The sequence below is a fragment of the Meriones unguiculatus genome, chromosome 3 (assembly GCF_030254825.1).
Source record: "Meriones unguiculatus strain TT.TT164.6M chromosome 3, Bangor_MerUng_6.1, whole genome shotgun sequence".
Taxonomy (NCBI): domain Eukaryota; kingdom Metazoa; phylum Chordata; class Mammalia; order Rodentia; family Muridae; genus Meriones; species Meriones unguiculatus.
Window position 1 is genome coordinate 74,605,931 of NC_083351.1, and position 26,475 is coordinate 74,632,405.

The 26,475-nt window shown below is 45.0% G+C and overlaps 1 protein-coding gene across 1 annotated transcript; it reads right to left on the minus strand.

Annotated features, from left to right (window-relative positions):
* Positions 1-846: 846 nt before the first annotated feature.
* Positions 847-12,457, minus strand: Akr1b10 (aldo-keto reductase family 1 member B10). Its single transcript, XM_021635133.2, has 10 exons — positions 12,275-12,457; positions 10,254-10,421; positions 9,031-9,147; positions 8,181-8,258; positions 5,768-5,890; positions 5,405-5,511; positions 4,870-4,951; positions 4,138-4,221; positions 3,466-3,548; positions 847-1,357 (listed from the first exon to the last, which is right to left on the minus strand). The coding sequence occupies exons 1-10, from the start codon at positions 12,338-12,340 to the stop codon at positions 1,315-1,317; spliced, it is 951 nt and encodes a 316-aa protein (XP_021490808.1). The 5' UTR covers positions 12,341-12,457; the 3' UTR covers positions 847-1,314.
* Between the last annotated feature and the right edge of the window lie 14,018 nt (positions 12,458-26,475).

Consider the following 26,475-nt stretch of genomic DNA (forward strand, 5'->3'; position numbering starts at 1 on the left):
GATAACTTGGTGGAGCACTATACTAAGGAATGGACAGATGTGGCCTAACCCCAGAAGCTGTGCGAACTGCTAAGACAGAATCCAGGTCAAAGCTGCAAGACAGAGCTGGTATTCTGCAACAAGTGTGACTTCTATGGGAAGTGACATCAGAAAATCCACGTTTTACATCTCAGGTCCTTTAACTCCACAACAGCAGTCCCGGCTGAGAATCCAGAGGCAGCCAGCTGACTGGGGATCCTGGAGGTGTGGGTGTCCACCATCTCTCCCCACCATGCACACTGGAGCAAAGGCAGGATCTAGGAGCTAGCAGACCTGTTTTTGAAAACATTTGGGGCAGACATGGCCAAATATGAGCCTTTTAAGTTTGTGAGATGGGTGGCCAGACGCCCTTTCTGTTCCCTGGGCCTTTCTAGATGACTGCAATGTTTGCAAGAAAAAATGCTATAGCAAAGGGATGTGCGCCAGGCTCCCAGCAATAGGGTTTTTCATGTCCAGACTCAGTTACCACCCCATTCCAGGGATGTCCTTTGTGGATTTCAGGCTCTTCCACCACCAGCACTGACTCTTTGGCATGATGGGGAGCAACAGGAAGAATGGGTCAAGAAAGTCACAGGAAAGTAGAAGAAATAAGAAGACGGGAGGAGGGGGCATCAAAATGCCTTGAGCTCTCCCTGGGTGCACTTTCCTTTGAAACTTAGTTTTAGACACTTTACACAGGGATCTCAGGCAAGCAAGTTTTTGGCTTTGCCATGCCTCCCTCCACTTCCTCCCATGCAACCTGCAAATTATAAGAGTTGGACCCAGTGAGTTCACTCATTCAAAGATCACTTCAGAATGTGTTAGATATGCTTGTTAATGTTATGATTTTTATTATTCTATTTTATTTTTATACCCTCAAATGTTTTTTTTTATTTAATTACTCATTCTGTTTATTGAATTGAGAGAAGGGAATACAAAGGACTGGGCAAGTGCTGTGCACTGACATGGAAAAGGTGTAATTAAAATAAAATTTAAAAATCCCAGTAAAGCAAAAAGTTACTGTAATCTCAACCAAACAAAAAAGACACTTAATATACCACACATTTATAGAATAAATGTCAACCAAATGTTACCAGAGTTCCTGGTTTTTGACAAACATTTGTTCAGATCAAATTAGTGAAAGAAACGCCCGTTTGCTTCTCCGAGTCACATTTCCTTGCAATAGTCTGCCGCTGATTCAACGTGGGAATTTAAACCCAGCCTGTATCAGGTAGGCTAGCTTAAACGGGGCTCCAGGAGAGAGGCACACATCAGCAAAGAGGAAGTGACTGAGCTTCAGTATTCTGCATTGTAGGGATATTCTTCCATGTTTGCTGTCCTGCAGCAACGAGTATGGGGCAAACGTTAGTGCTGTCTCGTAGTTGTTTGTTTGTTTGTTGAGGTATTTTGAGAGGATCTCATGTATCCCAGGCTGAACTTACAGAAAGGAGAACAACTTTGAACTTTATGATTTCCTACCTCTGCCTCGTGCCACCAGGCCTGGTTTTATTTTTTTTAATTATTTCTTTTATGTATTGAGATTATAATATAACTACATCACTTCCCTTTTCCTTTTCTTCCCTCCAAAATCTCCCATATGCCCTTCCTTGATATCTTAGGAATACACATATTTGTGTGTAACAGCAATGAAAGGAAAAGAAGCCATGAATTTGAAACAGACCTGGTTTGATGGACTATTTCGGTCCAACTCAAGGTTTCATACCCACCAGACAAGCACTCTTAGCTGAGCCCCTCCCCAGCCTAGGGAGGTTATATTACATGAGAACGTTCTTTCTACATGCTTTCCCAGGCTCTCCTCACTCCATTTCCCGGAGCTAAGACACATAAGCGGCTCCATATCAGGAACTTCCCCTTAAAATGATGAGAACATTTGATAAGAGGGCAGGGAAGTAGCCAGGTCGTCAGAATAAGGACATAATAATAGGTTACTAGAACCTGGCAGTTGGGCAGTGGTGGCGCACGCCTTTAATCCTAGCACTTGGGAGGCAGAGGTAGGTGGGTCTCTGTGAGTTAAGACCAGCCTAGTCTAGTCTGCAGAGTGAGTTCCAGAACAGCCAGGGCTACATGGAAAAGCCCTGTCTGGAAAAACAAACAAACAAAAAGAAAGAAAAGTGACACATAAAGGCTTCACAAATACTGTTTGATTCTTTCCATTTTATAGAAAAGTGAGAAATCATGTTGAAATCTACAGATTGGTTGCTGTATTATGGTTGCTGCATTAAACAAGGCAAGATAAGCCATGAGCCAGGATCTCTGATAAATCCTAGTTGTATTCAATGGATATTTGCTGTAACTGGTCTTATCACGCCTCCTCTGTAGATAAGGAAATGGGAGGACTGAAGTTTGGGTTAGCAGCCAGCTGGACTTACTTCTGAGTAGACCAATCCATTACCTCTACTCATTTATGTAACTTTCTCCCATTACCTAGACTGTGAACAAATGGCATCACAATCATGTCTCAAGCTAAATCCTTGACTTCTAAATGACAGTTCTGTCATTTTGAATTGCTCATACAAAAACAAAACCAACCAAGCAAAACCCTATTTGTTAACTTTTGACAAATTCAATTGGCTATTTTCTAGTGGCAGCCAGCTCCAATCATTATCCTTTCTTCCCTAGATTACCAAAGTAGGCTCCCTGTGACCACTCAAAGCAGAAGTCAGTGTGGAACTGTTAAGTAGTGTCAGATCATGCCAAGCTCTGTTCCTCTCCTGGCTCCTAAGTTCCTTCCACCTAAAATCAAAGTCTGTCTCATGGTCCATACCACCTGCATGCTCTTAAGCTTTAAGAGCTTTGAATTCATTTCTTCTCATAGGAGCCCTTACCTATTTGCTGCTGCTTCACTGGTCTCCTTTTTCGAGTGCCCTAAATCCACTACCTCAGGGCGTTTGCATCCACTGCTGTAACTGCCAAGAAAGGTGGTGCATCTCTTGCTTCTTTCAACTGTGACTTTATTAGCAAAACTGCCTCTGGGTCATTACATATAAAGTGTCAGTGACACTAGGATGCACTATTTCCTATACCTTTTACCTACTTTATTTTTCTCTGTGGCATTTCTTACTGTCTGGCATACATACTTAGAGCTACTTCAGATATTTTTGGAATATAAGATTGGGAAACATGAAGTTTATACATGAAGTTTGTATAAACAACTGGAACACAGCACATAGATAAGCAAGTGAATGAACGCTCTGGCCTCCTGCAAGGGAGCAGCCTGTTGCTTCTTAAAAATCTGTTGTTACAGGTAAACTTCAGAGAATTAGCATCACTTAGTAGTCATGACTTTCCATGACTCAAATTTTACTTTTACACAACTTCCAAAAAATAGTATTTGAGGGTAAAGGTTATCATCCTGGATGTCTTCCAACCCTTCCAGCTAATTCTCTTCATCTTCAGAAGGCTCAGGCATAACCCTACCCCACTTACTCAGGCAGCAGGAGGGCCCTCCAGTTTCTGTTGAAGCTGAGGATAGTGGACATCTCCTCATCACTCAACTGGAAGTCAAAGACCTGGAAAGACAAGAGTCCCAACACATCCTCAGCAAGGGAAGAGCTGGTGCCTGAGGCTGAAGGCAGCCCCTATGCACACACAGGTTTACACTGCATGCAAACCATTTTCTATAGGTTCAGTGTTCCAAAAATAGACCTTGGGCTTATAGTCACAAAATCTCAGTTTATACAGTGTCTAATCCTTGAGGGACACATGGACTCTTCCAGAAGGACATCCCTTCAAGCCCAGTCCATGCCTGTTCTCCAGCTAAAAGGTTGCTGTACAAGCCAGGACAGAATGCACTTGGGCAAGATAGTCTATGGCTCTTGATGTAAGTGCTCATGGGAAAACAAGAGTCTTTTTGGTGGCATAATATAATACATCTATGCTCAGAGCTGACAGGGTTTCTCTGAGCCCCATCCTCAGCCCATTTGTGGCTTACTGCTGATTCATCTCAGCTCTGTTGAGGCCAGCTCTCTTCACAAGAAGAGTTCACAAGATGATCAGAAGTTAGGGAATGACACACCAATAATCTGGGGATGGGATGACAGATCCTAATGAGAGTCTTCCTATCATACATACATAGCAGATGGTCAGCCGGGGCCTCACCTGGAAGTTCTCATATATACGTGCTGGTGTCACAGACTTGGGGATCACCACCACATTCCTCTGGATGTGGAACCGAATCAGAACCTGAGCACAAAAAGTGAATGCATATGTTCACTAAAAGAGGACTGTGGTGGTTTGAGGATGGCCCCACAGGTGCGCCCGTTTGAAAGCTTAGTCCCCAGGTAGTGGAACTGTTTGGGAATGGGAAGGAGGTGTGGCCTTGTTGAAGAAGATGTCCCCAGGGGCAGGTTTAAGGTTTCAAGGTTCATGTCATTCCTGGTGTGCTCTCAGCTTCCTGTTTGGGGTTGAGATGTGACTCTTGGATGCTGCTCCAGCACCATGCCTGCCTGCCTGCCACCATCGCTCCCCACCCGGACAAGTAATAGCTGCTTTCCCTCTGGAAATGTAAGCTCCAAATAAGCCCCTTCTTCTTGAAGTGTCTTATCACAGCATAGAAAAGACAAGGACAACCTTTGTAGCTCCCTCTAGCTCTTTTATCTCCCTTACTCTTGAGGGCAATACCATGATTTCTCTAGTTAGGAATGAGAACTTGGCAAAAAGCTAATGAGCAGAAGTGGTCCTTGTTTGCTACCAGCTGTGTCTCCTGAAGATGCAAACAGATTTACATTTCCCATTTCTTCCCCTCCAAGGGGCTAAAAGAAGGCAATACAAAGAATACAACAAGACTATAAAATGGATGGCAGGATTGGGGGGGGTGTTGCCATAGTTTACCTGGGCTGAGGTTTTCTTGTGCTTTGCAGCAATCTCTTTAATCTTGGGGTCCTCTAGCAGTGAAGGGTCCTCTGGCTTGGCCCTAAATGCAGAAAGAGAGCTGGAGTGAGTAAATCACCAGAGCTGTTACATAAGCATGACCTCCATTTCCATGACAGTATCAAGGCTGAGCATCACAGCCTTCTCTATATGCAGAACAGGCCAGGGAGCCACCTGGAAGCTTTGTGTCTTTCCTGTGGTCCCCTCCACAGGCTCTGAAGCCTCAGTCATTCGTAAAGGGTGCCCTAGCATTAAAAAGCAGAAACAAAGCACTCTTAAGAGGTAAGACATCCTGTCTCCTTTTTGTTTTTAAACATTGTGCCTTCTCACACCCCCTCCCCATCCCCCACTCCTGCCATCCTATTTGGATGTGTCAGATATACTGCTATAGGTACACTTTTTTTCCAGGTGCATATGAAATTTATACCAAAACTAACCAATTATTAAACAATAATTTTAAGAGTGATAAAAGAAAGTCACCACTCTGAAGCCTCACCAAGGCCTATCTGGGGAGCCCAGAGGACTGTAGGCTGTGATAGTGATGCCCTTGGAGTGACAGTACTGGATCAGTTTTTCCTGGGTGAGGTATGGGTGGCATTCGACCTGCAAGAGAGAACATCTCTGTCACTGGGGAAATAGGCCTTCCTGAGTAGCTGAGAGGGAATGCTAGACAACAAGAAAAGACCAATACAAAGGCCAGATACAACCCACTGACAGATGAGCTACAAACCAGACCCAGAGATCTGCCTCCCACCTCCCTGAGCATCCCGAACACTGATCCCTGAAAGAAGACTTGGTCCATTGGCCTCCCAGGGCTGAAGCAGGCACAGAGCAGGACCCTGCACCAAACAGAATGTACCTGGTTGGTCACTGGCTTATGTTTCAGTCCAGGCTTGTTCAGGAGCCTTTCAATCTGGAAGTGGTTGAAGTTGGAGACGCCCAGGGCTTTCACCAGCCCCTGGTCCACCAGTTCCTCCATGCCCTGTCACAGTGAGGAATATCATTTAGGTGGCTATAGGATACAGGGATGCTGGCTTGGGTTAGTCCTGAAATGAGAAGAATGGCTAAACATCCCTCCAGGTTTTAGGTAACCTGCAACACTAGCAGGAAATGTCAGTCCAGACAGCTGACAGCCATCAAGGGGCATATGTTACCAGGCGTGGATGCCACAACCATGAATGTGCGTTAACCCTGTGAAATGTACTTATTAAAATAATGATTTTTTCCCCCAGAATGAACAATTTAAGGTTTTGTCAAATAATGATATGCCTAATACTGGCAGCCACAAATTCAACATGCCTTTATGATTCATTTAGGAGAGGTCCCTGCAGAATATAAATGTGCAGTGTACTTCTTTCACTGAGCTGCCAGTCTTCACAGTAAGGCTGCTTGGGCTCATTTGACAGTTTGCACAACCCTGAGCACCAATACGGAAAGACCTTTAATTTTTCCCTGTTCCACCCTAGTCAGAAAGCCTCAAGAAAATATTCAAAAGCGACTACAGAACTACAGACAGCTTTTGAATTTTATTTTTCTACTGTCACTGTTCTGGGGATGGGATCCAGCGCCTTGTGCTTAGGAGGTAAGACTGCCACTGAACTGAATCCACAATATATCCCTCTAGACTTTCTTGTAAAAAGTTTTCAGTTACTCGTAGATGTAATTAATGATTTACCTGTCAAGAATAATTCCTTTCCAATATATCTCTAGGTGTTAACTTATTTATCAAGGAAATATAAACATTGATTCACCCCCGATTGGGGTGCCAACAGCAGATCAACAAAGAAGCCCACATCCTTTGGGGTTACCATCCAAGTCTCAGCTGTTAGAACAAACCCTTTAACTGAGCTTCTCACAGGACCATGAGTCAGGAGCTGCCTATAGGAGCAACTTTGGGGCTACTACATCTCTCTGCAACCATCAACGTTTTACATATCCACATTCGAGAGGAGGGGCCTGTGTGCTAGCTCTTGAGCTGTTCCAGAGCCCCTGGTGGTCTGCCTCCTGATCCTCATGAGTCCTCTTCCCACCCCCTTTCCATGAGGGAACACTAGTGGGCCCAGTCTTATGTTTACATGAGACTGTTCTGATTACAGGAAAGCAATGGCCATGCTATGGCCAGAGCACGGCATTCCACAACACTAGGATTGCCATCCACTCTAAAACACTGGCTGCTCTGCTTCGTTCCCTTCTCTTCCACTCTCATTCACTTTTCTCCTCTACGTATTGCTGCCTCCAGTTAAAGTTCAAAGTAGCAAGAGCCCTGTGGAGGTGGATAAACTAACCATAGAAGACTTGCATTTAATGTCATTACATCAGTTCCCTCCCCTCAGGAAAACCAGTAGAAAGACACAACACAAATACAGGGCTGCCAGGAAAACAGCACCCAAGTCTTTAAATCTTTATTATGGCTTAAAACTAGCATGCTCACCTTCTGTTGACATTTGCAAGAGGACACAGTGGCAGAGTTTTGCTTGTTTGTTTGTTTGTTTTAAGAGAAACACATCCATGACTTATTCGGCTTTTGAATGTTAATTACGCACATCAAGTATTGGTCTGAGTTCTTCAAAGGAACAGAACTGATAGTGAATTGTTTAATTTTCAAAAGAAAATACTTGTTTTTTTCTGATGTTTACATATACATTCACTGTTTGCCAAGCACTGTGCCAAAGGTTCTGGTAAGTGGACGAATGAGTCAGATCTGAGCCTAATCTTAATTGTATCACATCACCAATCCATAACCTGACCACTTCCCGATTCTCAAAATTATTGGTTTCATCATTTGCACCTGGAAAAAGCAACACTCCCTGATAGGCCTGGAGACTAATGTGCTGTGTGAGGCTTCGGATGTTGGCTCTCTTCATCCTTATCACACCCTCAAGGACATGTATCATTTGAATGTATAATGTGAGTATGTGCATGACATGAGTGCATGCAGGCATGCAAGTGCATGCAAGTGTGAAGAGGTCAAAGGACAACCCCATGTGTTGCGAGACAGGGTCTCCTTGTTTTTCATCTTGTGTATACTAGACTAGATGGGAAGGCAGAGGCTGATGGGTTCTGTGGCCTCCGGGCTAGCCAAGTATACACAGTAAGACCCTGACTCAAAACAAAAATAATAATAAAGTAGATGATTCTAGATAAGACCTAAATCCAAACATGGTGAGGAGTTAGAAGAACTAGAAAGAAACAGAGACAGAATTGCACACAGGCATTGGGCCTGTCCATACCACAGTGACAGTCTCGACGGCATGGCAGATGCTGGAACCTACCTCCCAGGCATCCAAGAACGTTATTTTGCTGGTGAGGATATTGCCTTGATCGTCTTTGGGGAATAGCTCCTTTCCAGGCTATAAATACGAAACAAAATGCCGGTTGGTTGCATCTGGTCCTATGAAGTGAGGCTCTACGTTAGTGAAATACCAAATATCCACACCTGCGTAGCACATGGTTGGCTCTGGAGGCCACATCTGCAGACATCAAACTTCAACAGCATCTCTTTCTCAACCTACTGTGGTTATGTAAGTCCTAAATTACAGAAACTGCTGGACCCCTTTCCAAATCTGCTATTATATGTCATAGACATGATGAGGAATTTCCGTCACCTTGGAAGGAAATGAATGCAGTGTATCTGCTATCTGGACTCACACAAACCTGGAGGAAATTTAAATTTCAAGATCAGTAGGCAAAGGCTAGATCTGAAGGATGTTGTTTGCTGAAGAGAATAACCATGTCCTGTCCTTGAAGCTTCTAGAAGGCCAAGAGCTTGGATAGCTACTATCAGAGTGGCTGTTTATGAGGGGAACATCCTGAGAATTCACATCCCTTCAACCTGTCAGCAACAAGCAGCAGCAAGGTTCCAGGCACTGGGTAGGGGTTTTGTTGTGTGGTTGGTTTTGGTTTTTTACCCAGCGTCCTCATGTCACCAAACTTGGCTTAGCCACTCCCTACACATGGTTCAATTGGCAGGAGTGCTGGACCCTGAAACACAATACACAAGAACATCCCAAGACGTTTCGAGATGGCATCACTGGACATGATCAGCAGGAAGCTGACAGGATCACATGCCCCCTTTATCACAGGCCCATCTCCGCAGCTATGGACTGAGAGAACAGCGCAAACCTGAAGTCCCTGCGGCCAGTGAATCAGATAGAGGTCCAAATAGTCCAGCTTCAGATCCGTGAGGGTCTTCTGAAAGGCTTCCTTTAGCAGTTTTCTCTCAAAGCAGGTGGGCCACAGCTGCAGAGTATGACAGCAGGGACATCAGGAAGAAATGAGAGAAAGAGCCACACTCTGCTTGACCTCCCTGCTCAGAGATTTGCAGTCTGATCTGACCTCAGGAGAGACTACTTATATTTAACCAAACTGCCTGATTAATGATTATATACACAATTAATATACATGATCTTTACGCAAGGTTCCTAGGGCTCAGTGACTCAGATCATTTCCTCACTGTTGAGGGTGATCTACTTTCCCAGGCTTGCAGCATCCTGTGCATTTCTTAGCTCACTTGGCATTCCGATGTTATTTGGGGAATAGTCCCATATTCCCAAGAAGCCAGGCCCTAATGGTGAATTAGGAGGAATTAGTGGTCACTCTGTACAATGAGTCTGTTTGTCACACCACATGCAATTTCCAAGTGAGTAGTATTCCAGCTGGTTACAGCCAATCAACAACCTCATACTCTACATGCCCCTCTCCTTTTTTAAAAAATAATACTTTATATTCACCCTTATTGAGATAAAAAGATATTCCTATGTAACAATAAAAAATGTTCTCTCTACATAGCCACCGAAAACATAGTACTGAGTGGTATGGCTCAGGGCCCATCCTTTTTGAAAAAAGATTTATCTTATTTATTGTTAATGTGTAGTGTGTATGTATACGTGTTTATGAGTGGGTAGCTGTAGAGGCGTGAGGAGGGTGTTGGATTCTTTGGAGCTTGAGTTACAGAAGTTGTGAGCTACCTGATGTTGGTGCGAGGAACCAGATTTGGTCTTCTGCAAGAGCAGTTAGCACTCTTAACCTCTGAGCCATCTCTCTAGCCCCAAGACCCTCCCTTGAGGGTACCCCTAGCTTCTGATTGGGCAGAAGGATCTCACTGACAGAGCATGAAATGCAAGAGTCCTGGAATCTCAAAGGAGCCATCCTTGTTATGGGAAAGGTAACATAGGAGGGTGGGCCAGCAGCAGAATCTTTTCAGTACTGCCTGGGAATCTGGATATTTACACCCACAGGTATTATTACAAAAGCAAGAAAGAAGTTAGGAGAGGGAGAGAGCTCTTGGTGTGGATCAGATCCTTCTACCTGCTTTGAAGTTATATCCGCCAAGGGGCTTACTGTACCTTGCTGACAATGAAGAGGTCCTCTCGCGTCACAACTTTCTCTTTGATCTTTTCTTGGATGGCTTCTCCAACTTCATTCTCGTTGTTATATGCATATGCACAGTCGATGTGGCGATATCCAGCATCAATGGCCACCTTCACAGCTTCCTTCACTTGGCCTGGGAGAGACTGAAAGCCAATAGAAAAGGCCGTTGGGTGTTCTTACATCAAGACCTCTTTCAACAGGCTCCATACAGCCCAGCAACACCAAACCACTGCATTGCTGGGGACACTGAGGAAGAAATCAAGCTTTTCAAAGGAGAAAAAAAGTCACTGGAGATGTTCACCCATTCCAGGCTCCATCTGAGCTAGAAGTTAGTTTATCTAATCCCCCTGATCTTAAAAGATCTCTTAAGACCTTGTTTCTGGGATGACAAATGGCTCCCCCTGCAAATTGCTAAAAGCCAAACTCAACTCTGAAGGGACCCAGAGGAATTTCAGTCCCAGACCATGATAAGAATGTGAACAATGACCACTGTATGATAAATCCGGGCTCTGCCATGTAGCAGTGTATAAGACTTCACTCACGAATTAAATACAATGAACATTTTTTAACCACTGGGTATACTGGCCCATGTGTGTAATCCCAGTACTGAGGGAAACAGCAGGCAGAGGGATTGTGAGTTTGAGGCTAGCCTGGGGGACATTGTCCTCAAAATAAAATGTAAATGCAAAAAAGCTTTCAAGGTCTCTACAGATAAGATCAGACTCTTTGATCAGATGTGAATACCACATCTTTATTGTGAAAACAACTCCCTCATCAAGGTCTCCATTTGATTTTTTAATTTCTGAGAGTTACTTCTGGAAAGAGTGCTTGACTTCTTGGTAGACAGTGAAATTTCTAATTTGGAGCAAATCCAAGTAAGATTTTAACGCAGTGCCAAAACAAAGAGTCCTCCATCTGTTCCAGGAACAAACGAAAAAGACAGAGCAAAGAATGAGAAAGCAGGGCACAGTGGCACACGCCTGGAATCCCAGCACTCAGGAAGGCAGAGGGAGGGGAATCTCTGTGAGTTCGAGGCCAGCCTGGACCACAAAGTGAGTCCAGGACAGCCAAGGTTGCACAGAGAAACCCTGTCTTGAAAAACAAACAAACAAGTACAAAAATGCCATTATTAAAGAATGAGAAAGAGGCTACGTCACCAGAATGAGAGACATGGGCTCCAAAAACAACTCCTGGATGTGGCTCCCACCTGTGATAACCTCTGGAGGCTGAGGCAGGAGGGTTGCGCAGTCAAGGCCAACCTAAGCTACAGAGTGAGTTCTAGGGCAACCAAAATTCAAGTTGTTAAGTTCCGTCTCCAGAAAACAAATAGAGGAAACAATCAGGCCACTGTCATGTTATCACCAAGGGAAGGAAATACATGCAAAAGCAGAGTTAGGAGATGGGACAGTGTCAGACTTGTCTCAACAGAGGCTGGGAAATCTGCTTCACCAGAAAATGGGATGGCCCTTGGGGCATTCTGCCAGGGAGTAACACTGCCAGGCAGGAGGAGGGCCCAGGCTCCGTGGTCTTCATGCTTGGAACCTAATGTGTGCAAGAAGCATGTGGAGTCTTGGTAAAATGCAGGTGCCGGTAGCCTGGGCTGGGGTCTGAGACTGCCTTTCCCGCAGGCTCCCAGGCAGACGCTGCACATGGAGTCCTTGCCCGTGGGCGGCAAGGGGAGTTGGGTCATTTGGAGCGTGTCCTGGCTCTGAATGACTCAGCCAGAAAATAACCAAAACAGTCAAGACTTATAAAATGTTGAGTGTCTTATAAGATCAGAGGAAAGTTTGCTAAGAGGGTAACTGCCAAGTCTGGAGACAGCTTGCAACCTGACACTTGTTAGGGAAAAGCCTGTTAGACCTTTGAGGTCTGAAGCAGCTCAAGAGCCAAAAGCAACTTGGGTCCAGGCTCCAGGGTTCCAACCCCCCACCTCCGCCCCTACCCCCAAACCCCTCCCGACTTGAAAGAAGCAGATACCCCAAGACTGTACACTCACCCTCCAGGTGCCCAGACCCACAATGGGCATCTTGGCTTTGGTACTGAGCTCCAAGAAGGTGGCCATGATTGCTGCTGGGATCTTTTTGAGAAAGCAAAGGTCCGTAGCCTGGTTAAGGGGACTGGTGGAGGCTTTATGCGCTGGGTGAAGAGGCAGTCTCTTGCTGCCTGAGCAAGCAGCCACACCCAGGGGCGGACACTGAGCAGGAAGTTTATCTCAGTCTTTCGTGAGAGTGAAGAGTGTGAGGGCAGGTTAATCGTAGCCCAGTGGGAAGTCTCCCGACGCACAGAATGAATTACTTTGGGAATGCTACTTAGAGGTTTCAGAGCCTAAATAACATGGGTAAAAGATCCTTCCAGCCCCATCTCTAGATTTGTTTGGGTTACCACAGTGCGTGGAGAATAGCGAACCCTGTAGGTATTCCAAGAGGCTGAAGCAAGCAAAAGTTTTCAGAGGCAAAATCAGGAGGCTTATGTAAGTTATTTTGAGATAACTGTTGTTGGTCACACACACACACACAAAAATCAAACGACAGAGACGTGTGTCTGAAATGAAAAGACAGCTGGTTCACGGGAGAGAAACAGGAGGGAAAGAGCATGGAGGAGAGGAGAGAGGGAGGAGAGAGAGAGGCTTTGAGCAAGACTATAGTGTTCTGGGAGTGTCTATTTTCTAAGCATCTTTTTAAAGTTTTACTTATCTAATTGCTGGATGATTTTGTGAAAAACAAATTTCTCCTGTTAGCCACCTGTTAGTTGATAATATTCTTTCTCTCTCTCTTTCTCCCCTCCTTCTATAATTTGAGATTTGTCCAGCTGTAATTATATTGAGCTTTTACATTTTTTGTGCCTACATTTAAAAACCAGACTCTTTTGATTATAAATATTATATATCATTATGGAAAATGTGAACAAGAAAGACAATTATAAGATAGAAATGTAAAACAACTTTATTCCTGTCACTCAAAATCTCATTGCCCAGTGCTATTTTCTCAAATTATTTTTCTGCATGTATTAGTTTTTTTGTTCTGCAATAACATTTTCAAAGGTGACATCATAAGAAAAGCTTTTCTACACACTTATAGTAAACCATTTAAAAATTGTTTTTATGCCAAACAGTTTCATATTGTGTTCTATTTTGAGATCATTTATTCTACCATTTCCACTATTCTTGGGTATATAATTGATTTCCAGCTGGTTTCTATTTTGTATAAATAATATTTCAAGGTATATCATTGCAATGAGGCATTGGGCTGGGTGTCCTTAGGACAGATCTTTAGAAATACGAATATATACTCAAAGGAAATTTATTTCAGTTCATCATGTGAGGTCTCAGGCCAAACTGTTATTTTTTTTCTAAATGGGAATTTCTCTTTTGTCATTTATAGAATAATACGTTCTCAGCTGGGTCTGGTGGCTCACACCTGTAATTCCAGCACTCTTGGAGCCAGAGGCAGGCAGATCTCTGTGAGTTTGAGGCCATCCTGGTCTACACAATGAATCCAGGATAGCCAAGGCTGCACAGAGAAACCCTGTTTCAAAAAACCTAAAACTAAAACCCAAAAACAACAGAACAAAACAACCCCACAAAAAAACCAAAAAAACCCAAATCAAACCAAACCTGTTGGGATCCATAAGCCGTCATCTCTATGGCCAGCCCCAAGGGACCTGACCAACCAGGTATCAGGCATCTGTGAGGCCACCTAAGGACCACCCGCAGACCACCTGAAACCACCTGTGCATGCTCTGGGTCACCTTATAAGAGAACTCACACCACCTCCTCTCCTCCCTCTCCCTCTCTTTTCTTCTTCCCCTCCCTGTCTTCCTCTTCCTTCCCCTCCCTCTCCCTTTCCCTTTCCCTCTCCCTCTTCCTCACCTTCTCTCCCACCCTCCCTCCTACCCTGCCCAGAGATAGTCTATGTGACCCCCTCCTCCTTCCTTTAATAAACCTCCCACATGGAACCAGTCCTATGGCATGATTTGTGAACCCTCTGTGTAACTTTGCTGCACAATCCTAACCAAACCAAACTAAGCCAAAACAAAAAGCCATTCTCACCCCCATATTTACAATTCTTTAATAATCATGTACAAATGTTCTTGACTTTTACTTTATTGATATTACAAAAACAATCATGCTCTCTATAAAGAGGAAAGACTCAGAGTAAACAAAAGATTTTTCAAGAGTTGTAAAAGAACAAACATTGTCATATTTCCCGTTTAGAGATATTTATCATTAACAACATTGGGGTACAACTGGAATACCACGCTGATTGGAGAAGTCCCAGCTCAGAGGAACACTGTACCCCATTTTCTAAGGTGAGACTAGGACAGAAATATCAAGCCCAGGATGGAAGCCCTGACCCAAGGATGCTCACAGTGACAGTGGCAGGTAGCCAGGTGTGTGCCTAAAGGCATCTTCAGTGCCCAGAACACCACAGAGAGGGGAGCTGGGTTGTCTGGGGAAGCTGACTGAGGACAGACACAGACTGCTTAGAAACATTCAGAATCAGCATTGTTAATGTGGCAGTGTACACAACTTACCATATTCAAAAGAGACAGAGACAAGGCAGAGGCTCTATGTCTCAGGATTTGTTGGTCATATGGACATCTTAGTTAAGCTGTTTATAGCTGGAATTAGTTCATAAGATGACAAACTTGAGGTAGACATCACAATGAAACCCAATTCACACTGTAACATTTTTTAAGGAGTTCTCATATGCCATTGAAACCCACCGACACCTGGAGAGAGAAAATCCTAAATACAGTAGATTTTAATCCATACATAAAGGGAAGTAAAAATGAAATACAAGTGTCAGCAGCAAGCTAGACTGAAGAAGCTACATGGATTTATCCTAAAGATGCTGTACACTTTTTCATGTTGGCCAACTAGGCAACATTGTGGATGAGGGAATGTTGCAGGTCAAAAGCCAGTTCTTTAGGCTGCCTGCAATTAGTTTTTCAGTCAACTTTTTGATCTGACCTAATATCCAGACTTCTAAAACACCAGCTATCTCAAAGCTTGGTCTACTTCTAACATCCCAATGTCAGCCTCAGAATGGACAAAGCCATGTCTAACTCCCACGGAAGAGAACCCTCTGCCTTGCTGTACCCCACATGCCTGAGGCTTCCACCAGCACAACTGACAAGGTTGACTAGTGGGTTGCTCCTTAGGCTTTTCTCTTTCCCTTTCTCTTTTCCCTTCCTTCCCCTTTCTTTTCTTTCCTTTCCCATGCAGCCAAGGCCTGCCTCAAACTCATATGTAGACGAGAATCCTGCCTTTCTGGTATTGGAATTATAGGTGTAGACTGCAGAAGCTTTTGTTTCCTGCTCTTCTAATTTCTTAATCTCCAGAGTGTTCCAGGCTGGAGACATGGCTCAGTAGTTAAGACCGTTCTGCACCCACATTGGGGATGGGGAGGGACTCATGACCACCTTGTAACTCTAGTTCCAGGGAACCCAACATGCTTTTCTGGACCTCTTGGGCATCTTCACGCTTGTACATATATCCACACAAGTACACATAATTACAAATCAAATACTTTCAGCCTTTCCAGATTGTCATTCCATAGTATAACCAGGTACTGCTAGGGGACTTTTGTCCCATTAGTAGTTTGGAGGCTCATTTCTGTTTTCCTAATTACTATTCCATAGTCACAAGTAACAACACAGTTGCTCATCCATTTCCTTCTAGAAGCACTTAGAGCGTTCTTCCAAGTTGATTTTGGCTCGCCATGAGTCAGCAATATAACCATGCTGACTGTTGGAAGGCTAGTTAATGTAAAAAGGAACTTGCTCACTGGGGAACAAAAACAAGGGGGACTTTTTGGCTTGTTGGGTGTTTCCAGAGCAGAGGAGAACAGGGTGTTGGCTGTAAAAATTGTCATTCAGGGTTCAGTTCAAGTGAAACTGAAACAGTTCTGACCTGACTGGAGCTTGCCCTAGTAACCCAGGAAAAATGATGTGGGCTTTGCCATGATGTGACGTCATTTTGGGTTGACACAGCAAGGTATTTCTGTGTGTGGGTTGTGTGTAAATGGTAGTTTTGGTTTTTTCTTTTTAAGATTTTATTTATTTAATGTATATGAATGTTTTCCCTGAATGTATGTCTGTGTACACATGCATGCCTGATGTTCTTCGATCCCCAGGGACAGGAGTTACTGATAGTTGTGAGCCACCATGGGGTTGCTGGGAATCAAACTCAGGTTGTCTAGAAGAGCAGGCAGTGTGCTTACCCCCGGAGCTGCCTCTCCAGCCCCACATGCTGAATAAAGTTTATATATATAAAGTTTAACAAAGTATTGCTTAGATACTTTCTAGTTTCCTTAATTTTCCAATTTACTCCTGGTTCATAGTTGATTTTTAACTTGTCTATTGTTGTTATGTATGTGTGCACACACATGCATGAGTGTGAGTCTATGTGTGCCAGAGTGAACACGTGAAGATGGCAACTTTCAGGACTTGTTTCTCCCCTTTAGGCTTGCCCAGCCAGGGACAGAACTCTGGTCTGGGAGAATCAAGAACTCCCCATGTCTAAATGCTGGTGGCCAAGCCTGACAATGCGTCAGACATCATTATATCCCTCACTTGCTGGGAACGTTTGTCCTGCCTCTTTGCAAGAGCTTAGTCTGTTGGAGGGGGAGTCTCCAACTTCAACACGTGTGCTCAAACATGCGTGTATTTGTTAAATACATGAGTTTAACTGAGAAATACAAACCAAAAATAGCAATAGCAACAAAACCATAACACAATAGATTTCTCATATTTAATATCACCTTAGAACTCAGGAACGTTACAGAAAACTAGAATGACAGGAAGGCCTGACAGCTCCAGCAGTGTGCTTTGCAGACAACTCTTCACTAGACAGCTAGCTCTGATGCTGTAGGACAATACAGAAACCTGTGGGTGAGCCTCCTCTCCTAACTATAACCATGCAGTTTTGCTTCGTCGTCATCTTTTTGTTTATTTAAGTGAGATTTGCCACGGCCTGGAAACTCACTACGTAGCTCAGGTTGGCCTGAGGCTCCTATCTCAAGTCTCCTGTGTGCCAAGATGATGGCTGTGAACCATAGTACAACTTCCTTCATCACCAAATCTGGTACCAACTAATCTGCAGTTATAAGGAATGGTCTCAGAGGCTGTTCCAAATAAGGTTGTCTCTGAGGGTGAGTGTGGCCGAAAGAGCTCCTTAGACATTCATATCATGAGTTGTTTGTCTTCTGTCTTTGGGTAGGATTGTCCTATGTTCATTTATTCAGTTTTTCACTGAAAACAGGCTGAAAGGAAAGCTCTGGCGTGTCCCCAATTGCTGTCCACAGCATGGACTGCCCAGTGACTGAACAAAGGGGAACAGGGACTGTCTCTGACATGAATTCAGTGGCTGGGACTATGATCACCTCCCCTTGCAGGGTGCAGCCTTACCAGGCCACAGAGAAGGACAGTGCAGCCAGTACTGATGAGACCTGATAAGCTAGGGTCAGATAGAAGGGGAAGAAGACCTCCCCTATCAGGGGACTAGGGAAGGGGCATGGGAGTAGAGGAAGGGAGGGTGGGACTGGGAGGAGATGAGGGAGGGAGCTGCATCAGGGATACAAAGTGAATAAACTGTAATAAATAAAATTTTTAATAAAGCAAGAATGTGAAGAGAGAATGAAACAAATAGGTTGACCTCTGACTTTTGGTCCTTGAGACTTCAGACATGAGACCAGCGTCAATGTTTGGGTTCATGGAGCTGAAACTGCTTGTAAATAGCTCAGAGGTGAGCTAGACAGTGCTCAAGCTGATAAACCCAATAAAGGACTCACATTAAGCAGCTGCCTATGGGCAGGGTTCCCTAAGAAATCCAGGAAAAGATTAGTAATCAGCTAATGGAAACAGCGTGACAGATTCCTTGGGTGAAATGTCACTTATGCTTGCCTGCAGAGCCTGATTGCTTATATCTGACATACCTACTCCTGGGAACTCTGATGGGGATCGGAAAGTTCTAGGCCATAATTGAGGATAGTTATGCATCCCTTTAATGAATGTCATAGGGAGTTCAAGGCCAGCCTTGGGCTACAAAATAAATGAGTTCTAAGCCAGCCTTGGCGACTTATTATGATCTGGTCTTGAACTTACAAATAATTTAGAAGAGAGTTGTTGATGCTGAGAGCTTCCTTCAATGTGCCAGGCCAAAGTTCAGTCTTTCCTACTGAAAAGTTATTTTTTACATATGCCAGCATATTAAATGTTGAACACAAAACAAAACAAAAAAGTTGTAAGACATCTGTGAAGGAGTGGAGGGACCGTTGGGAATGCTGGGCTGCAGATAATGGACAACTGTTACACACTGCTCAGCACCCCTGCAACCTCAGAGAATCAAAATCCAGCCACTTGCCTTGGTGGTTAGAAGATGCACTCCAGTGTGCGTACACAAAGCAAATTCCACCAGGGGCCCCTGCCTTTCACCTACCCTCTGAGAAGTGGGACGGGCCAGCCAGTGGGTTTGAAACGACCAATGCAGAAGGCAGCTATGGAGGGATCTGCCTCAAGACAAGCACCTCACCTGAGTGCTAATCATTCTTTGCCTACAATGCAGTGCACCATTTTGGGACATTTTTGTTTTGTTTTGTTTTGTTTTGTGTTTGTTTGCTTATTGAGACAGGATCTCTTATGTAGCTCTGGCTGTCCTGGAACTTGAATTTATGGAGATATGCTGTGCATCTTATCATGGGCTGAGACTAAAGGTATGTGCTACCACCGCCCAGCAGGGACAAATTTTAAGCAGTCTAAGGTGAGTAGGTGCGTCTGTCTTATCTTGGAAAGCAGTATTTGTTATTTGTTTGTTTGGAGAAAAGGCTGTGGCTCACTACATTTATCCTGAGATAATAGATACAACCCTAGAAGGAGCAGGAGGGTGTGGAAAGCAGAGCAGTGGCCCTCCCAAGATTCTTCTGTCCCAGGCTTTGGCACCAATGAATACTTTAGGCTGTATGATAGCAATTCTGTTTGCAGTTGGAATTACAACTGCAGATCTGCTAATTATGATAAGAGGGGTGGCCCCCTGAGCGAGTCCACAGCCGAGGAATGCGGGTGGTGGCCTCTAGAAGCTGCCATAGGCAAGGACACCAGACCAGGACTTCCCCAAGCTTTCAGAAAGAAAGCCAGATGCATTTGAACTTCTTTCCTCTTTTGGTGCTTAAGTTTGAATCCAAGGCTTTGCACATTGCTAAACAGGTGCTCTAGCACTGAGTGACACTCCTGCTTGACACACTTGTTTGTTTGTTTGTTTTGTTGTTTCCTTTTCCAAGACAGGGTTTCTCTGTGTAGTCCTGGCTGTCCTGGTACTCACTTTGTAGACCAGGCTGGCTCTGAACTTACAGAGATCCTCCTGCCTGGGCTTCCTCAGTACTGGAATAAAGGCCTGTGCCACCACCTCTGACCTGACATGTTTTTAACCCAGGAGAACCACATCAGACTTCTCAGAAACCTGTGAGATACAAAAATGTCCTGTTTCAGGTTGTTAATTGTGAAATGATTGGGTGCAGCATCCACAGGACACTGCTACGTCGATCATGTTCAAGGGTGGAGCTGTAGGAGGGGCTGGCAAATTAGTCTGTAACTCCATTTGATTTATATTGTAATCATGTCTGCTAAATAATGGCTGCTAGAATATAGAAAGATTAGCTAAGATTAGTGTGTAGATATCTACATTAATATTAATGATGTAAATCTAATTAATATTAGATGTAGAGTCTAATAAAAATTTTAATGTTGATATCAATAATCAAATTCAGAGGAAATTGGATAAGGATCCTGTACTTTATTATTCTTGTAGGGTAAAATAAACTAAGGGAGATTAAGGTTGGTTAACTGGAGAGTGATGACTGCCCTTAATCACTTCTCAGATACATTGCACGAGGTACAGACAGCTGCAGATTAGCAAGTTGCAGGTCTGCAAAATTGCTGCAGAATTATCAGAAAGTTGGTGTGAGTTTCTTAGGCAACTGGGCTATCTATTTGATAGCACACCCTCTCCGGCTGTTGGATGTTTGGGCCTATATGAACATTTTGATGTCTGATTGGTCAATGTTAGGAGGCTCACGTTTCCCGTCAAGCTAAGAGTGGTTTTGAGAGATCACTGCTCTGCCCCACTTACAGCTCATCCTGTCTGCTTCCTGCTTGCAGCTGCAGACGAGATCTCAGTTTCCTGCTCATGTCAGCCACATGCTGCCTTGCTACCCTGTCATGAAGGACTCTCATTCTCTGGAACTGTAAGCCCAAAATGATTTTCTTCCATGATTTGCTTTTGGTCATGGTATTTTTTTTTAACATATATTTTTTTACAGCAACAGAAAAGTAACCAATACACAGATTAATCTTATAAAATGAAACATAATATTGGTACTGGTGATCAAATTTGGGGACTATTGAATTATAGATCATGTGGGATATTATCTGTTAGAAGAAAATTAAGAAGACTAAGGCTGTTAAGTGTACATTGATGATTTTCTTTTCAATTCTGGAGATTGAAGCTGGGCTTTGCTCAGACCAGGCAAGCATTTTATCAGAACTGTATACCCAGCACTGTCCTTTTCTGTTTTCATTTTGAGACAGGGCCTCAGTAAGTTGCCTGTGCAAACCAGACTTAAAACCTTCTGCTTTAACCTTCCAACTAGTCAGAATTACAACGTGCCATAATGCCTGGCTTAAAGTGGTTCTTAACCACTCAATAGATGGTACAGATAATGTACATATAGCTATAGGTCAGGAAATATAAAATTTGTAAAATTACTATAAAAGTATGGACAAGTTTGTGTGGAATTGTTGGAAAATTCAACAATTTAAACAACTGTTAGATTTAAACAACTATTTAAATCCCTTTCTGACTATTGAAATGTTTTCAGTCTGTATATTCATTTAATTTTTTCCCCCTTGGGCTGAAGTGATGATTCAGAGGTTGAGAGCAGTGGCTGGTCTTCCAAAGGTCCTGAGTTCAATTCCCACCTACCATATGGTAGCTCATAATTATCTATATTGAGATTTGGTGCCCTCTTCTGGCCTGCTGGCTCGCTTGCAGGTAGAATACTGTATAAACAATAAATAAATCTTTAAAAAAAATTGTTTTCTTTGAAACGGGTTATCACTATGTAGCCCTGGCTTCCCTGGAACTCATTCTGTAGTCCAGTTAGCCTTGAGTTAAAAGAGATTCACCGCTTCTGCCTCTCAAGTACTGGGATTAAAGACGTATCACCAAGCTGTGCACATCTTTCATCCCAGCACTAAGAAGGCAGGGGCAGGAAGATCTCTGTGAGTTCAAGGCCAGCCTGGTCTACAAGGTTGAGTCCAGGACAGCCAGGGCTACACAGAGAGATCCTGTATTAAAAAGACATGGACCACCACACCTGGCCCCGTGTGGCCATTTTTATGTCTGTTGATTCAGTGTTAACAGGTTCACAGGTGCTGTCAAACTAAGAGTGATTTTTTTTTTCATTGTGAAAAGAGATTGATAGGTCCAGTGAGATGACTCAGTAGGTAGACGAACCTGCCATCAAGGCGGTAGCCCGAGTTCAATCCAAAAGATCACACGGTAGAAGGTGAGAACCAACTCCAGTCAGTTGTTCTTGGATCTCCACAAAAAGGGCACACACACACACAAACACGAGTAAATGAAAATGTAAAACAAACAAACAAACAAACAAATTAAAGGCCGTGGGCCTACCTTGGGCTGTGTCACTAGAATAAATTCCAACAGTCCTGGAATTTGCTTCAACTCTTATTTTCTGAATTCAGAAACTGTAAACCCGTAATAACATGCACGACATGGACCTATTGTCAAGACCCCCAGAGGAGTCTCACGTGGGGCTGATGGGTTGTCGTGTGGTCACGAGGTGCAGGCCTGGCCTCCCTGAGCACCTGAGAACCGAAGCCTTGCTCCCCATTCCTTGGAGAGCCGTGGTTGCGGCACAACAGCCAGCACCGCTTTCGTAACTGCAGAGAAACTTCACATGAGTATATGACAGTGCAGGGTGACAGGGGGAGGTGATAGGACACCTCTCTGTCTTCCTTGTGCATGTCTCCAGATACGCAAAAAAGATCTTCAGGTTAGCTTTTTAATCATTGCTCCAGTCAGTAGAAGGGGAACTTTGTTGAAGTCTCATGGGGCTAGGATCCCAAGAAAGGCTGTGCAAGGCTTTATTTGATTTCCATCTAGTAGCAGGGATTTGTGTGGCCTCCCTCTTTGTGGCCGTTGATGACACAGAGTACAGGCAGCCCTAATGCTTTCAGCAGTTTTGTTTCTGTGCAAGCTACTAGGCAGGGGAAGGCTGGGTGACGCCACTGGGTAAGCAGAGCTCTGCATGCTGCGGTCCAGGAGAGTGCGTCTGTCCCAAGCTGCTTGCAGACAGGCATCCGGCTGCCAGTCCCCCGGGGTGCCTGTCTTGGATTTTGGCTTTGACATTCTCTGTGACATCCCCAGGCTTGATCTCCACAGGAATGGTGTTGTCTTGACAAACTCTGAACTAAGAGCCCACCCTACCCACTTGCTGAAGCTACCTCAGCTAAACTGGAAGGGAAGGTTTTGGCAGTATCAAGAAGACAACGGTTTTGAAAGAGGGTAGGTGGCAAAGGACGGAGCAGCGTCATTCTTTTGCTCTCTACAGGGAGGACGCTGTTTTGTTTGCTCACACCCGGTGGGGCCTCAGTGAACACTGTGGCCTCCATGCTGGTTTGCACGGTGAGGGACTCTGATTACAGGAGAGAATCTTGCCCCCTTTCCTTGCTTGGAGTGGACAAGGCCGTCTCCAGGTGGTGACCTGAAAACTCCACCCTTCACCAAGTGGGCGGGTCTATTGTGTGAGTGTAAGTCGTGACCAGCAGAGGGCAGCACAGACCACACAGCGGGCTTTCCAAACCCATAATGTAATCCATCCCCTGGGGTCCTCCTCCCTGGGGTCAGAGAATGAAATTAACCGCTCAGAGCACCATCTGGAACCCAAGCCCAGGCTGACCAGAGCAATTTTCAGATGCTGACAGATGTCTTCGAATCCTCATCAGCCTCTGTTCTGTGGGCCTCCTCTGCTTCTCCAAGCAAGGTTAGAAGCTGGCAGCCCAGTGGCATCGGAGTGTGGCAGAAAAGCGGGGCTTCTGTCCTGGACCTGCCGAGGCGGAATCTGGATGCTTATGACGTTCCTAGGTGACTGCTGTTGATAGAGGGTTTGAGGGGTTTGTCGTGACCACCATCACCTCTAGATGCCTGATACCCACAAACCTCCATTCCTGATCTCCACCCTCTCCCAGGCCTGCACCCTGAAGCAACACAGGAGAATGTTCTGGGTGGTTTCAGGCTCCAAGAGAGGAAGGCCAGCTGTTGGTGTGGGCTCCAGTGGGAAGGTTGACATTTCTTTTGCAGGGGACTCCCAAGGCGTCGCAGAGAGCTTCCAGCCATCCCCCTGTATTTGTCATTCGGTGGTGGCTGAGCAAAGGAATGCTGGGGCAAGATGCCTGGGGGGGGGGGAGAAGGAGAGAGGGGAGGGGTGGGAGGGTGGATTGTATAAACCAGCAAGTGCTAGTTTGTATAAGTACATGACTGTGATTTTTCAGCATGAAATGATTGTTCTCTTTATTGCATCTGTTAGGTAGCTGTTTGAAGGAGTAGAAAGAAATGTCACTTCTTTTATGGGTTAAGAACAAAACAAAAACTTTTGCCCAGAGTGACATGTCTCCCTGTTCAAATCCTAGGTTCTAGGGGAAGTTAGTTTGCTGTTGAGAAGGGACAGCACACCGGTGTGTCTTGGGTGGGAACTGAGTGCTGTGGATTCTTTCTGAGGTCTGAATCCTGCAGCCAAGGGCCTTCGAGTGTCACCCAAGTTGTAGTGGCTGGCATCCCAGAGTCCTCTGATGGTCCTTGTGGGGTCCTTGTGGAAGAGGGGCTGCGCTGAGGGGCTGCGCTCAGCAGTGCCAGTGGATGACTTGGGCTCAGAAACAAGCTGCTTTGCAGGGGAACAATTGCAGCCCACAAGGAGAGGGCCCCTTGGCTTCAGGAAACAGGTAGAAGGCAGGGCCTGCCCGCAACCCACAGACTGTCCACTCTGCCCCGCCCCCACCAAGGCTTTGATCTTCTTTTCCAGATCAGAAGAAGCTGTGGACCTCCAGCTCCCTGAGATAGGTGCTTTTCTAGCTCTCCCTCCCCCAAACCCGCCATTCGCTGCCTTCTTTCTCTGTCTCCTTCCCCTCCTCCACCTCTGTTCCCTGCTCAGTTCCGCTGTGTGTTTCAGCTCAGCCTCACCAGGCACTCTCTGCTTTTCTCGGCGCTAAGAATCAGCCGCATTAGCACAGGCCCTGTGCTGTCTGCCCAGGCTCGGCCTCGGCCTGCATCTTCCACAGTCCTGTTTTCACTGCCCCTTAGGCTGGCTCAGATCTCCCGAGCCCAGACCAGGCCCTGTGGGGTTATGTTGTGCAGGCAGCTCAACTGTCCTGGCCTTAGGGACCTTTAGGGTCCTGACAAGGTCCTGTGTCAGTACCTGCATCCTGTGACATCAACTGGAACTGGTACTTAGGTTTAACCTGTCTGCCACTCCCTCTCTTTCTTCTCTTTGCTCTCTCCTTTCTCTGTCACCCCACCACCCCCGTGTCTCATGTCTGAGTACCCTTCCTCCAGAATCCTGTTAAGATCAGTTGAGCCAGATGCATCCTGACTGCTGCCTCCTCCTCCTGTGATTTTCCGTTCGCCAGTACTAAACTGCTCCCAGGCTGTCAGTCTTCACTTAGGCCCCAACTCTCTTCTGCTTTCCTCCCCCCAAATAAACTCTTTCATAAGATCTGTTGTGTGCATGGCATTTTTTTATATAAATGTTAACACATGGATTTTCTACTCCCTTCTTCTAGTTTAACCCACAGAGAACTCAGACAATGACTTTTTGCTTGGCCAAACTGGCCAGGCTTCTGAACACCTTCTAGGTCTTTCTGAGAACTTCCTTGAGAATCCAGTTTGGCAAAGAACTCTGTGGAGTCAGTTCAGTTAGAACTCCCCGTCCTTCATATCTGCACACCCTCCATATCTGATTAGCTTCCCACTCTCCACCATCCCCCCAGGGCTCATGTCTGAGTACCCTTCCTCCAGAATCCTGTTAGATCAGTTGAGCCAGAGGCATCCTGACTGCTGCCTCCTCTTCTTAGTGATTTTCCATTCGCCAATATGAAACTGCTCCCAGGCTGTCGGTTCTCATTTGCTCACTGTAGACAGTGTTGAGACAGCTCTCTCTTCCCACGGGTAGAACCTTGCTCTGGGTCCCTATACCTTTTGAAATGGTTCTGAATAAAACCTTCTGTTGCACTGTTGCACACTTTAGCATGTATCACTAAGATTTTCTTTGGCATTATTTACCTTTTTTGGTTTTGTTTTGTTTTGTTTTCTAGACAGGGTTTCTCTGTGTAGCCTTGGCTGTCCTGGACTCAGTATATAAATCAGGCTGACCTCGTACTCACTGAGATCCACCTGCATCTGTCTCTAGGATCAAAGGCTGCCACCACCACCTAGAAAATTATTCACATTAAACTGAGTGGTCTGTGGACCCACCAGCTACCTCTTCAGTGTACTTCCTGGAATGCTAGTGCTGATCCCCTTATCTCACCTCCCCTCTCTCATTCTCCTCTCCCTACTACTTCCTCCTCCTTTTCTCTCTCTTTTTTTTAATTTGGAAGGTTTTTTCCCCCAAACTTTCCACTGATTCTCTGTGACCTTCACACCATGCATGCCAGCCCCACCTATCTCCCTGAATCCTTTTATCTACCTTTGCCTTTGGCAACATCCCCCCAATAAAAAACAAACAAACATATAAACAAATAGCAAAATACCACAAAGTATAGAAAACATCTCCTTGTGGGAAGCTGTCATAGTGTGTGCTGCAGTATATACCTCTGTCCACACAACTTCACTTTTAAAAGTTCATTGCAGTAAGTCAATGGCCTGGTTTACAATCTCTTGCTTCTGTGACACCATCAGTATTGGATCCTCCTCAGCTCTTCTCCTGGTTATCCAGCTATTTCCCTGTGTTGTGGAGATCCTGCAGCTCTGGATCAGCAGGACTGGCCTCTTCACTGATGGCAATCTTTCTCAGATGATGTAGATTTTGGGGTGGTCCAATCCCTGGCTCTGGGGCTGGGTGGTAGCCAAGCTGGTCACTGGTTTCCTTTATCTACACCACCAGGGTGCACTCACTGTGTGCTAGG

Coding starts and splice junctions, on each gene's coding strand:
- Akr1b10 (XM_021635133.2), bottom strand. CDS start 12,340: ATGGCCACCTTCTTGGAGCTCAGTACCAAAGCCAAGATGCCCATTGTG. Junction 5,512..5,767: donor ATAAGCCAGTGACCAACCAG/GTACATTCTGTT, acceptor TCTCTCTTGCAG/GTCGAATGCCACCCATACCT. Junction 1,358..3,465: donor AGGGCCCTCCTGCTGCCTGA/GTAAGTGGGGTA, acceptor TCGTTGCTGCAG/GACAGCAAACATGGAAGAAT.